The sequence below is a fragment of the Cervus canadensis genome, chromosome 26 (genome assembly GCF_019320065.1).
Source record: "Cervus canadensis isolate Bull #8, Minnesota chromosome 26, ASM1932006v1, whole genome shotgun sequence".
NCBI classification, from domain to species: Eukaryota; Metazoa; Chordata; class Mammalia; order Artiodactyla; family Cervidae; genus Cervus; species Cervus canadensis.
In genome coordinates this window covers 51,822,936-51,835,592 of record NC_057411.1, presented here as the reverse complement: position 1 = coordinate 51,835,592, position 12,657 = coordinate 51,822,936, and the positions used below count along the sequence as shown (strand labels likewise).

The following is a 12,657-nucleotide window of genomic DNA, read 5'->3' as shown; positions in this document are numbered from 1 at the left end:
CAGGTATACACATCTCTTCTTCTGCGTGTGGATCAAGCTATCCTCTGTCTTCGTATTTCTGTAACTTTCGACCGTCCTGGCTCTTGTAGATGGCATGTTATAGATGCTCTAGATTTGCCTATGTTTCTCTCAGCAGCACAGAATCAGTTAATTTGGCTAAAGTCAAAGTTCAGACTTGGTCCCCCTGCAGTGGGCCCGGTCCTGCTGGCTGAAGCAGGGCTGTCTGAAGCTGGCCCATTCGTGCCCGGGCGGGGAGGGGGTAGCCAGAGGTGTGGGCCGAGTGCACGGTCAGGATGTGGCGTTCTCCTCCGGGGCTCCGCTTTCTGAGATTTCTCCTGCCACTCTCCAGACTCGCTGGTTGCCCAGCCTCTGTCCCCTGGGTCTTCACGCTAGTGAGGCTCTCGTTCCTGCTGGAGTCTTAGCCACGCCCGGCACTGACGAGGCCGCTTCAGTGGAGAGTGAGAAGGCTCCCCGTGTCCCTCCCTCCTTCCAAGTGTTGGCCCCCTGCAGTTCTGCCCGCTTTCGGGCACCTCCAGGGCCTTCGGGTGGCTGCTATGGTGCTATACAGCCGGTGTCTGCGGAGAGCGTGGTGCAGAGGCCACAGTCTCCTTCCCTGTGTCCGAGGCTGGGCAGGGCTCCTCTTCTGTCTGTGGGGCTGCTGGCGTCCCTAGGTCCCTGCTCCCGGGAGGGGCCAGTGCTATGGAAGTCTGAGAGAAGCAGAGACGGGCTGAGCCGGAGACCAAAATTCCGCTCAGTTGTCCAGCCCTGGCACTTGCTCCCCACACCCCTGCTGGGGGTCTGTCCCGCTCTAGGATCACGGTGCCCCTGCCCCCAAGTGTGACGCTGTTTGGCTCCATGAGGGCTTCTGTCCTGTGCTTCCTGCCCCTTCTTCAGGCACAATTTCCCTCCACACTTCGATTGAGCTGATCAGTTCCTGTTGTTTCAGTTGTGAAAATGCAGGCCCGTCTCCCTGGGGGCAGCAGGGGGCGAGGATGCCCTGGGCAGGAGCTCGAGGGGCCTGCACCTCCCAGGCCCCACGTGGACACCTCTGGCTTCTCCCGCAGACAGTGAATTGCCTCCTGTGTGCACGCGTGTGCGTGTGTCTGCATGTGTCTAGGTGTGTGTGTGTGAGAGGAAGCCAGGTTTAGGAGCAACTTCCACTCCGTCTTCCCCAGCACTCTCTGCTCCACGCAGAACTGGAACTGTTCTCCTCCTGCTTCAGCCCCAGGGCCTCGTGAGAGCCTGGCGCGCGTCCTGGGATGCTGGCCCATGGCCGGCCGGCTCCTGGGCAGCCCTTAAAGCACAGCCTGGCCCGGCCTGGGTCAGTGGGCCCCGCGGGCACCAGCAGCTGCGCTGGACAAGTCTGGGGGCTCAGTGCACCCCCGTGGACCGGCTCGTGTGGCTCGTCTGACAAACGCCAGCCCCACAGAGCAGCAGCCCTGGAGCCTGGGGTGGAGCTGGCACGCAGCAGCCCCCAGAGACCGGGTGTGGAGGCGAGCTTCAGAGGCGGCACCAGCTGGAGGAGAATCAAATTAGAACCAGCTCTATGGGTGGTGGGAGTTCAGAGCAGGACGGGAAGCCCAGGGGCCGCTTCCAGGCAGAGGTGCCTGCAGGCCGGGGCTGGGGTCGGGGGCAGGCAGGGAGTCCAGGAGGCAGAGGGGAGCAGTGAGCCCAGCCCTGCCCTCCTGGCCAAGGCCCCAGGCATCAGACACTTCCGTTTCTAGGGGACAGCCCGTCGCTGAGCCCTGGTGAGAGGGGCGGGGGGACCCCTTGGGGACGGGGAGGGGGAGGGGGACGTCGTCTCACTCGTCCCTGTCCTGCCCTCTCTCTGTGGCCTCTTGCCGTCATCGTCACAATGATCACGACCCCAAACCCCGGCCTTGGCCCCATGCCCTCCATGCCCAAAGTGGCCACTTCTGGACCCACCATGCTTGGGTGAAAACGCAGCATCAGAGCCTGAGTGCCCAGGATGCCCCGCCTCCCGTGAGGCAGACACAGCCCGCAGGTGGGCACACAGAAGCCGGCCGTCAGCCTGGATGTCAACCTGGATGGCGGCATTGGGGACCACAGACGCGGAGGCCTGGAGTGGGAACCCCGTCACTGGGCGGGATGAGAGGAGCCGAATCGCCCTCTTCACCCTCACGGCTACCGACTCCCTGAGTGTTTACAGCGCGGAGCTCTGCTCCTCCGCGGCAGATCACACAGCGGCCTCTCCAGAAGGAGCCGGACTGAGTCTAGGGGCACCCCCAGTGCGCACACAGCTCCTCACTGGGAGGGCCAGGGTAGAGTCCCCTGGAAGCCAGGCTGTGACGGGGAGCAGGCCTCGGGAAGGCCTCGCTTCTGCACGCCCGCCCGCCTGCTCCCACTGCAAAGGCTGTGGAGACGGAGGGATAAGGGGGTGAGCGGTCTGCCTGCACCCGGTGCCCACCAAGTCATCAACACACGAGTGAACTGGGGCCCGGGGACCCGCAGAATGAGCTCCAGGGCCCGAGCACCTCTCCAGGTCTCGGCCACGTTTCAACGTAGGCACCCCCACCGTCTGGCCTCCTGGCGATGCAGGCTTCCCGCCCAGCCGCACCTACCTGCTCCGTAGACCACCGAGTACACGACCTTCTTGGTCTGCTCCCTGTCCGCGTGCGTCACGCGCTCTGGGGAGATGTCCTTCCTGCGTTGGGAAGACAGCATGCGGTCAGGCAGGCTGGCGCCTTGTCCGCAGAGGTCCTCGGGGGTCCAACCACACGGCCTCCCCCCACCCCAAGGACCTTCCCAGGGGAGACGGGTCAGCGTCTGCAGCATCTGTGTCAGCCGGGGCCTCCCGACAGATGCAAGCCAGCCAGGTTCTGGGGCGCCCACACCCCAAACCAGACAGCGGTTCCAGCACCCGAGAGCCAGCCTGCCAGGAGAGAGGCCTGGGCCGGGCCCTGCTGCTGGAGGCGGCGAAGGGGTGGCGTCTGCACTCTCCATGGGACTGGACAGGCTGCCTGCACCCTGCGCCCAGAGGGAGGGGCCGGGGCATGAGCTGGTCCCGAGCGCCTAGACAGCAGAAGCAGGCCCACGCATGACAGCGCATGCCCATGTGATCCCCTAAGGGTAAAGCTGAGCCTGGGAAGCACAGGGGCAGGCGGGCACCTGGGCCCCTTCCCCTTGCCAGGCCCTCCTGGCCCAGCTGCGCATGCACCCCGTGTCTCCCTGACAGAGTGAGCCCGTCAGGTGGGCAGAGACAGAGAGACAGGAAGGAGGAAGGGAGAGCAGCGGCACAGAGGAGCCTGTCCTGCCTGAGGGGGCCTCCTGCAGAGCCCGCCGTCTTTGCGGCTGCTGCAACGCTCAGGGTCTACTCAGGGCTCCGGGGGGGCGTGGGGGCTGCCCCGGCCTGCACGTGGCTCCCAGCTGTCCTTGCAGGCCAAGGTTCTGAACGTCCTATTTCCTGAAGACCCTGGCCTCCAGTTTCTCCTCCCACCCCTGAGCTGTGGGCTCTGTTGTTGCCCTCCCCCCCGCCCCCGCTGCTGCTGATCTCTGATGTTTCCCGGCAAGTCCGCCCTTTTCTGCCTGGAGAGGGTTCTGAGCTGGGGAATCAACTCCGTGCCAGCGCTTCAGGCTGCCCCTGGATGGGTCGGGACAGACAGACACGGCTCTGTAGGCTGTCTGTGTGCGCTCTCTGGGGCCAGGGACAGGGCCCACCCTGGGCGGGGCTGCCACGCCGCAGGTGTGCGGTGGGCAGCGAGAAGCCCACACAGAGCTCCCGACCGTCTCAGTCTGTTTTCCGTGACTCAGCACTGGCGTGACTGCTGCCGACAGCCGACGGTGTCTCAGCATTCTCACAAAGCCAAGTCTGACGGTGCCGGCTTGCGCTTGTTTGGGATGTTTCTGTTGGCAGGTGGGCCCTCGGAGCTGCCTGCCTTGCCATTTTCAGTGATGTCCTAGAGTTCGTCTGTTTCACCACCTGACTTCCAAGTTCTGAAGCATTTTCCTTTCCCTTCTGTGTGAAGCGGTTCTGCCCACTTTTTAAAACCCTGCCCTTGACCTTGGTATTGTCAGCAGCTGTCTTTAGATGAGGGGCATAAGACCAAAATGCGCCCAAGCTCAGAGCATATGCGTGCCCGCCCCTGTGCCCAGCCACCCTTGGTCCTCACCCACCTCCCTTTATTTTGGAAATCCACAGGTGCTCCAAACCCGATCAGGAAGGACCCTGCTGAAAACCTTACCTAACCCGCTTCCCCGTTAGCTGCCCAGGGCCCAGGCCCAATAACCCGGTCTGGTGACCGTGCAGAGAGAGGCCAAGGGAGGCATTTTGGAGAAGGCACCCCCCAATGGAACCACGCTGGTGACCCCTCAGTTCTATCCAGAGCTGCGAAGCTGTCTGAGGAAGCAGCATTAAACTCTCCCGGGACTTGCTTCTTCCGAGTCAAGGCGTGACAGAATCCAGACACACAATCAACAGAAGCAGTGGATGTGTAGCGAGCCTCACTTTCTGATAACAGAACACACTTTCTTCTGCAGCACGCACGGCACACACACAAGAACCCATCAAGCACTAGGGCACAAAAAACCTCAAACAGCTGCACACAGTAGGAAAATTAAAATAACACCCGGATCACAGTGCAAGACAACTAGGAACTGAAAACAAAAACAAAATCCCCAAAAGCCTGTTTTACCTAAAAAAGTAAAACAAAAAACACTCTTGTCAGCAACTTTCGGTTGAAGAGAAATATAAACAGAAATCAAATAGTTTCCAATGAAGATAGCGTATGTCAAAACCAATGAATTACACTAAAAGTGAGGAAATTTCACAACCTTAAATGCCTATATAAATACAAATGAAAGAATAAAAGCATACGAATTAAATAAACACAAGAAAAGACAGACAAATCGAAAGAATACACAGGAGTGAAATAATAAAGTTAGACTGAAGATGGGAGCAGAAATAAAGTGGAGAACAGCAAGACGATTCATTAGTAAATAAAAACCCTGGTTCTTATACAAAACAAACCACCAGCTAGTTTCATCAAACGGGCAAACACAGACACACAAAATAAGAAGCAACCCAGGAAAGCAGCAGAGGACACACAGGAAGTTAAAAACAACTTAGAAATTATTTTGCACGATGTTATGCAAGTAAATTGTCAAACCCAGGTGACATGGATAGTTTCTTAAGAAAACACAGTCATAAAAACTGACTCTTGTAGAAAGAAAGTTAAATAGACCAATGTCTGTAGAAGAAGTAGAGAAAATTATGAAGGAACTATCCCACAGAGCACCAGGCGTAGGTGGTTCTGAAGGGGAATTCTACAAATCTTCAGACTAGAGTCCTCATACTGTACACACCATTTCAGAGAAAATGAACAAAAATGTCCAAGTAAAGTTCAGTAAGAAAGTCTCACCGTTATACCAAAACATGATAAAGAGGGCACAAAAGAGGAAAATTATAGACTAATATTGCCTATGAATATTGATTGAAGTGACAATCTTTTTTTTTTTTTTTTAGTTCTACCACTTTGTTGCCACCAGCCCACCTCCCTCCACCCTCATGCACACACGCTCAGTCATGTGACCCCATGGACTTCAGCCCGCCAGGCTCCTCTGTCCATGGACTGTTCCAGGCAAGAATACTGGAGTGGGTTGCCATTTCCTTCTCCTGATGTGACAATCTTAAATAGAATATTTGCAAACAGAGTCCAACACTACATTGAGAAAACAGCATCTCAAGGCCAAGCAGAGTTTATGCCAGGAAAGCAAGGTCGGTTCAGTGTTAGGACGTCTGTTAACACAATTCACTGCATGAACAGGACTAAGGAGAAAATTACAGCTGTTGAAAACAACCCCTTGTGACAAAATCCAACTCCAGTCCAGCCTGATCCTACTCTGAATAAAAACTCTTGAGAAAACAGGAGTAGCTGCGTATTTCCTTAAGCTCAAAAAGCAAGACTCTTAAAGCCAGCTTCTTATTAAGGGAACCCCAGGCAAGGCATCCACCGCCTGCCCACTGAACAATGTGCTGGAAGAATAGCTGAGCCCCGAAGAGCCCGGGTTAGGACATCGTGGGTCCACATATACATGTATATTTTTTCCAATAGATAGACTGCTAATTTTTTTGAGATTTAAAACAATTTGAAAAAACTTGGAGATGAACTTTATAGTCTGAATATTGAAAAAATTAAGAAAAGACTCGGTGCATCATGAACACATAAAATATAAGATGCTAATTTATTTTGTCATTTACTACCATAAACTGTACCCAGATCTGCAATAAAATGTTAAAATTTACCACAACTGAAGCACACAGACAGAACACACATGGAGTCATTGGCAGTGGGGAGGAATGCAGACAGACGTGACGCCACGGTGTGGAACCGCCCCCGCAGGAATGAACCTCGGTGCCCGCTGAGTTGCTGTGACGACTGCGACGTCTCCTCCTATTGATACCACGCTGAGCTCAGGTGCTCTGAGGATCCACTTACAAATGCCCTGGGACGCCTGTCATTTCCGAGTGAGCAGTCTGTCTCTCCCGTAAACTGATCCTCGCAGTTAAGAGGTGACCTCTCATGTCTCATGCACTTTAGAGCAACACCGTGAGCCTTCAATAACACCACACGAAGTGCCACTAGTGACGCTGGAAGCGCTCCCCAGAAGCAGAGAAAAATGAATGACGTTCCGAGAAAAAGTTGAATTCTGTGATACGTACAGTAGATTAAGGTCTGCGGCTGTGGTTGCTGCTGTTTCAAGGTAAACGAAGCCAGCATAAGGATCATTGTAAAAAAAGAAAAGGAAATCTGTGAAGCTGTTGCTGCGGGCTATACAGGGAAGCCTGGCGTGCTGCAGTCCATGGGGTCACAAAGAGTCGGACAAGACAAAGACTGAACTGAACTGAACTGATGCCTGCAGGCACAAAAACCTCGGATCCTTTGCAAAATAACCTCTTTATCTTGTACTGAAAATGCCTCTATGGGACCTCCCTGGTGGTCCAGTGGTGAGACTCCTCCTGCCAATGCAGAAGACACGGGTTTGATCTCTGGTCAGGGGAGATTCCACATGCCTCGGGGCAACTAAGCCCGCCTGCCACAACTACTGAGCCCAAGCTCTGAAACAAGAGAAGCCACGGCAAGCAGAGAAAGCCCACGTGCAACAACCAAGATCCAGTGCAGCCAAAAATAAATAAATAAAAAGAAAATGCAGCTTTATGTGGGTACAGGATAGATATAGACTCGGATATGATTTGAGAAAAAGCAAAGTCATCACATGACAACTTAAAGCAAAAAGAAGATGAAGGATCTAAACTGGGAGAATTTAATGCCAGAAGAGGATGGTTTGATAATTTTAGTGAAAGGACTGGTGTTAAAAATGTAAAGATAGGAGAAGCAGCTTCTGCTGATCACAGGGCAGCAGACGAGGGCCAGAAGCTGTTAAGAAAATCACGGGGAAGGAAGAATATCTGCCTGAACAGGTTTTTAATGCAGATGAAAGTGTCCTATTCTGGGAGAAAAAATGCCACAAAAGGCTTTTACCAGAAAGGAAGAGAACCGAGAGCAGGACTGCAGGCAGGAAGGGAGGGGCTGACCCTCATTCTGCCTGAAATCTGTCCGGTTTATGGTCAGAACTACCCCCACCTATCAAGCTGCTGAACCCCAGCCTTGAAGGGAGAAGATGGGTACAGCTACTGGGCTTTCGTTGGACTGCAAGACGGCTCGCCAACCAGACCGCTTCTCCTGCACCGGTTCCATCAACGCTTCGCTCCTGAGGTCAGGAGGCATCTTTCTAGTACGGGGCTGCCCTGTAAAGTTCTTTTGATAGTGGGCAATGCCCCTGGCCACCCAGAACTCATGGGCTCAGCTCCGCGGGTGTCAGAGTGGTCTACTTGCCCCCAGATACGACGTCTCTATTTGGCCTCTCCAGGGGGGCCAGAAGGACCTTTAAGGCTCATCGAACTCGGCGCTGCGCAGAAAGGACTGTCAATGCCGCAGGAGGGACAGAACATCACGGCAGCCTGGAAGGATCACACCATAAGGCGCCACCATTGTTACAGACAGATCGTGAAAGCCATCAGGCCCCAAATAATCAATTGCTGCTGGCGAAAACTGTGACCAGACGTTGTGTATGACTCCATAGGATTTACGATGGAGCCAACCAAGGAAATCATGAAAGAAACTATGGGCTGGGAAAAATAGATCAGGGGTGAAGGGTTTCAAGACGTGGATCTTGGAGAACCTTAAGAGTTAACAGACCCCCACACCAGAGAAATTCACAGAAGTTCTCATTGACGGAAATGAGAACTTCCCCACCGGTGCCAGACAAACAGGAAGATGTAGAGGAAGCCACGCCAGGACCAAACCTGGTAGAAGGGCTCCGATATTCAAGACTGGCTTTGACTTCTTTTAAGACATGGATCCCCCCGTGATGAGACGCTGGAGCCAAAGCAAAAGTTGGAAGAAGGATAGGTGCCTTAAGAGAAATAAAGAAGCAAAGAAGTCAAGCCGGGCAGAAATTTCGATGTATTTCTAAAACATCGCACTGGGTGTGCCTGTCTCTCCTGCCTCCCCTGCCCATCTCTGCCCCCAAGACAGCAGGACCAACCCTCCTGCCGCTCCGCTCACCCAGCGTGAGGATGGCGAGGGGGAAGGCCCTTGGAGATCCGCCTCCGCTCTGAACAGTGAGTCACCACCATTCAAACAGTTAATCCACTCATCTGTTGTGTGTGTGTGTCTTCCTGCTCATCACACCCCCCCTTTATGCTTTTAATACCTACAGAGATTATGCCAATAACGTACCTTTTTTTCCTGGATGCACCCCTTGTCTTACGGGATCTTAGTTCCCTCACCAGGGATGAAACCTGTGGCCCCTGCAGTGGAAGCATGGACCACCAGGGAAGTTTTCTGATGTGCCCTTATGTAATTCCTGATATTTGTAATTTGTGAATTCCTTCTTTTTTTTCTCTTGATCAGTCTAAGAATTTCAACTTTATTCATCTTTTCAAATATCCTTTCAGCTTCCCTGATTTTCTCTACTGTTTTTCCGTTTCCATTACATTGGTTTCTGTTCCTCCTAACTTCCTTCTACTTACTGAGGATTTAAGTCACTCTTATTTTTATGGCATCCTAACGTGGAAGCTGGGAAGCTTTGAGAGTTTATTTTAGACTTTTCTTATTTTCTATTTTTAAGCATTTAATGTCATAAATTTCTAAGTGCTTCCAGAACAGCCTCCCAAATTTCTGACGTTTTCATTTTCATTTAGCACAAAATATTTTCTAATTTCCCTTCTGACTCTTTTCTTTGACCTGTGAGGAAATCAACCCTGAATATGCTAAAGCTGAAGCTCCAATACTTTGGCCACCTAGTGCAAAGAACTGACTCACTGGAAAAGACCCCTGATGCTGGGAAAGACTGACGGCAAGAGGAGAAGGGGGTGACAGAGATTGAGATGGTTGGATGGCATCACTGACTCAGTGGACATGAGTTTGAGCAAACTCAAGGAGATAGTGTAGGACAGGGAGGCCTGGCGTGCTGCAGTCCGTGGGGTCGCAAAGGGTCAGACAGGACTGAGTGCCTGAACAACAACAAATAAGTTATTTAGAAATATCATCTTTATTTTCAAATATTTGGGGATTTTCTATACATATTTTTGTTCTTCACTTCAAATTTAACTTCACTGGATTAGAGAATACAGTCTCTATGATTTCAGTTGTTTTAAATTTATTAAGACATGTGCTGTGGCCAAATATATGGTCCATCTTGATGAACGATTTATTGTGCACATAAAATGCAGGATATTCTGCAGTGGTCAATCACATAATTCAGGTCTTCCATATACTTTCTGACTTTCCTTGTATTTGTTATTAATTATTGAGAAAGTATTGCTGAAACCTCCAGCTGTTCTTGTGGATCTGTAGATTTTTCATTTCATTTCTATGAGGTATGCTTCATGTATTCGGAATCTCTCCGATTCGATGCACCCTGCAGAGAATGGTTACGTTTTCCTGATGAATTGGCCCTTTTATTTACTGTCCCTCGTAATAGTCCTTGTCCTGACATCTAACTGCCTGGGACTAACGCAGCCGTTCAAACATGTGTCTGATGAGTCTCGAGCTCCTGGTTTGTAGTCTATGCTCTCGTCCACTCAACCGAGCACTGTCTCCGTCACCAGTGCCCGGGTTTGGGGAGAGTCTGGGGCCTCCTGAGCAGCACGCTTCTCCAGCTCCACAGCTTGTGCCTGGACACAACAGCAGAGAGTGAGGCCGCCTGTACTCTTTGGGACTGCATTCCAGGAAAAAGTGTACATTTCTCACTAACTGCATTTTCCTGTTGCAGTGACCACTACTAAAGTCAGAGCAGACATCCTGTAGACTAGCACACCTGGAGCCTGAAGGAACCTTGGAGAGGGCTGGCATATGTATTAGCTTCCTGTGGCTGCTGCAACAAACTGCCACAAGTATGTGACTTAGAGAGAGTGATATTTATTCCCTCCCAGTCCTGGGGGTCAGAAGTCTGAGGTCAGTACCATTGGGCAAAATCAAGGAGCCGGCAGGGCCCACTCCTGCCGGTGCTCCGGGGAGGGCCTGCCCCTGTGTCTTCCAGCCTGTGGTCACATCGCTGCAGCCTCTGCCCCATGGTCACAGGGCCCCCTCCCCTCGGTCTGTGTCCAGTCTCCCTCATCTCACTCTCACAAGGGCCCTGTGACGGCCCTGCCTTCATCAGAGGGCAGAGAGAATGAAAACCAGAGTCACAGACTACTAACCAAACTGATCGCATGGACCACAGCCTCGTCTAACGCAATGAAACTATGAGCCATGCCGTGTAGGGCCACCAAAGGTGGACAGGTCGTGGTGGACAGTTCTGACAAGATGTGGTCCACTGGAGAAAGCAATGGCAAACCACTTCAGTACTGTTGCCTTGAGAACTCCGTGAACAGTATGAAAAGGCAAAAATGATATGACACTGAAAGATGAACTCCCCAGATTGATAGGTGCCCAATATGCTACTGGAGAAGACTAGAGAAATAACTCCAGAGAATGAAGAGACAGACGGAGCCAAAGTGAAAACAATGGCTAGTTGCGGATGTGACTGGTGATGAAAGTAAAGTCCGATGCTGTAAAGAACAATACTGCATAGGAACCTGGAATGTTAGGTCTATGAATCAAGGTAAATTGGAAGTGGTCAAGCAGAAGATGACAAGAATGTACATCGACATTTTAGGAATCAGTGAACTAAAATGGACTGGAATGGGTGACTTTAATTCAGATGACCATTATATCTACTACTGTGGGCAAGAATTCCTTAGAAGAAATGGAGTAGCCATCGTAGTCAACAAAAGAGTCTGAAATGCAGTACTCAGATGCAATCTCAAAAACGACAGAAAGATCTCTGATGGCTTCCAAGGCAAACCATTCAATATCACAGTAATCCAAGTCTATGCCCCAACCACTAATGCCAAAGAAGCTGAAGTTGAACAGTTCTATGAGGACCTACAAGATCTTCTAGAACTAACGCCAAAAAAAGATGTCCTTGTCATCATAGGGGCCTGGAATGCAAAAGTAGGAAGTCATGAGATACCTGGAATAACAGGCAAGTTTAGCCTTGGAGTACAAAATGAAGCAGGGCAAAGTCTAACAGAGTTTTGTCAAGAAAATGCACTGGTCATAGCAAACACCCTCTTCCAACAACACAAGAGACAACTCTACACATTGACATCACCAGATGGTCAATACCAAAATCAGATTGATTATATTCTTTGCAGCGGAAGATGGAGAAGCTCTACACAGTCAGCAAAAACAAGACTAGGAGCTGATTGTCACTCAGACCGTGAGCTCCTTATTGCCAAATTCAGACTTAAATTGAAGAAAGTTGGGAAAACCACTAGACCATTCAAAGTGAAAGTGAAATTCGCTCAGTCATGTCCGATTCTTCGTGATCCCCAGGACTATACAGTCCATGGAATTCTCCAGGCCAGAATACTGGAGTGGATAGCCATTCCCTTCTCCAGGGGATCTTTCCAACCCAGGAATCGAACCCAGGTCTCCCACATTGCAGATTCTTTACCAGCTGAGCCACAAAGGAAGCCCAAGTATACTGGAGAGGGTAGCCTATCCCTTCTCTAGCAGATCTTCCTGACCCAGGAATTGAACTGGGGTCTCCTGCATTGCAGGCGGATTCTTTACCAACTGAGGTATGAGGAAAGCCCCTAGACCATTCAGGTATGACCTAAATCAAATCCCTCGTGATTATACAGTGGAAGTGACAAATAGATTCAAGGGATTAGATCTGATAGAGTGCCTGAAGAACTATGGACAGAGGTATGTGACATCGTACAGGAGGCGGTGATCAAGACCATCCCCAAGAAAAAGAAAAGTAAAAGGGCAAAATGGTTGTCTGAGGAGGCCTTATAAATAGCTGAGAAAAGAAGAGAAGTGAAAGGCAAAGGAGAAAAGGAAAGATATACTCATCTGAATGCAGAGTTCCAAAGAATAGCAAGGAGAGATAAGAAAGCCTTCCTCAGTGATCAAAGCAAAGAAATAGAGGAAAACAATAGAAGGGAAAGACTAGAGATCTCTTCAAGAAAATTAGAGATACCAAGGGAACATTTAATGCAAAAGTGAAAGTGAAAGTCGCTCAGTCATGTCCAACTCTGTGACCGCATGGACTGTACAGTCCACGGAATTCTCCAGGCCAGAG

The 12,657-nt window shown here is 51.2% G+C and overlaps 1 protein-coding gene across 1 annotated transcript in view; it reads right to left on the bottom strand.

Moving 5' to 3' along the window:
- Window positions 1-12,657, bottom strand: part of POLN (DNA polymerase nu) — a 137,620-nt gene that overhangs the window by 19,287 nt on the left and 105,676 nt on the right. The window contains exon 18 of the mRNA XM_043447912.1: window positions 2,583-2,665. Coding sequence (XP_043303847.1) covers window positions 2,583-2,665 — 83 coding nt within the window. The remainder of the gene's footprint in view (window positions 1-2,582; window positions 2,666-12,657) is intronic.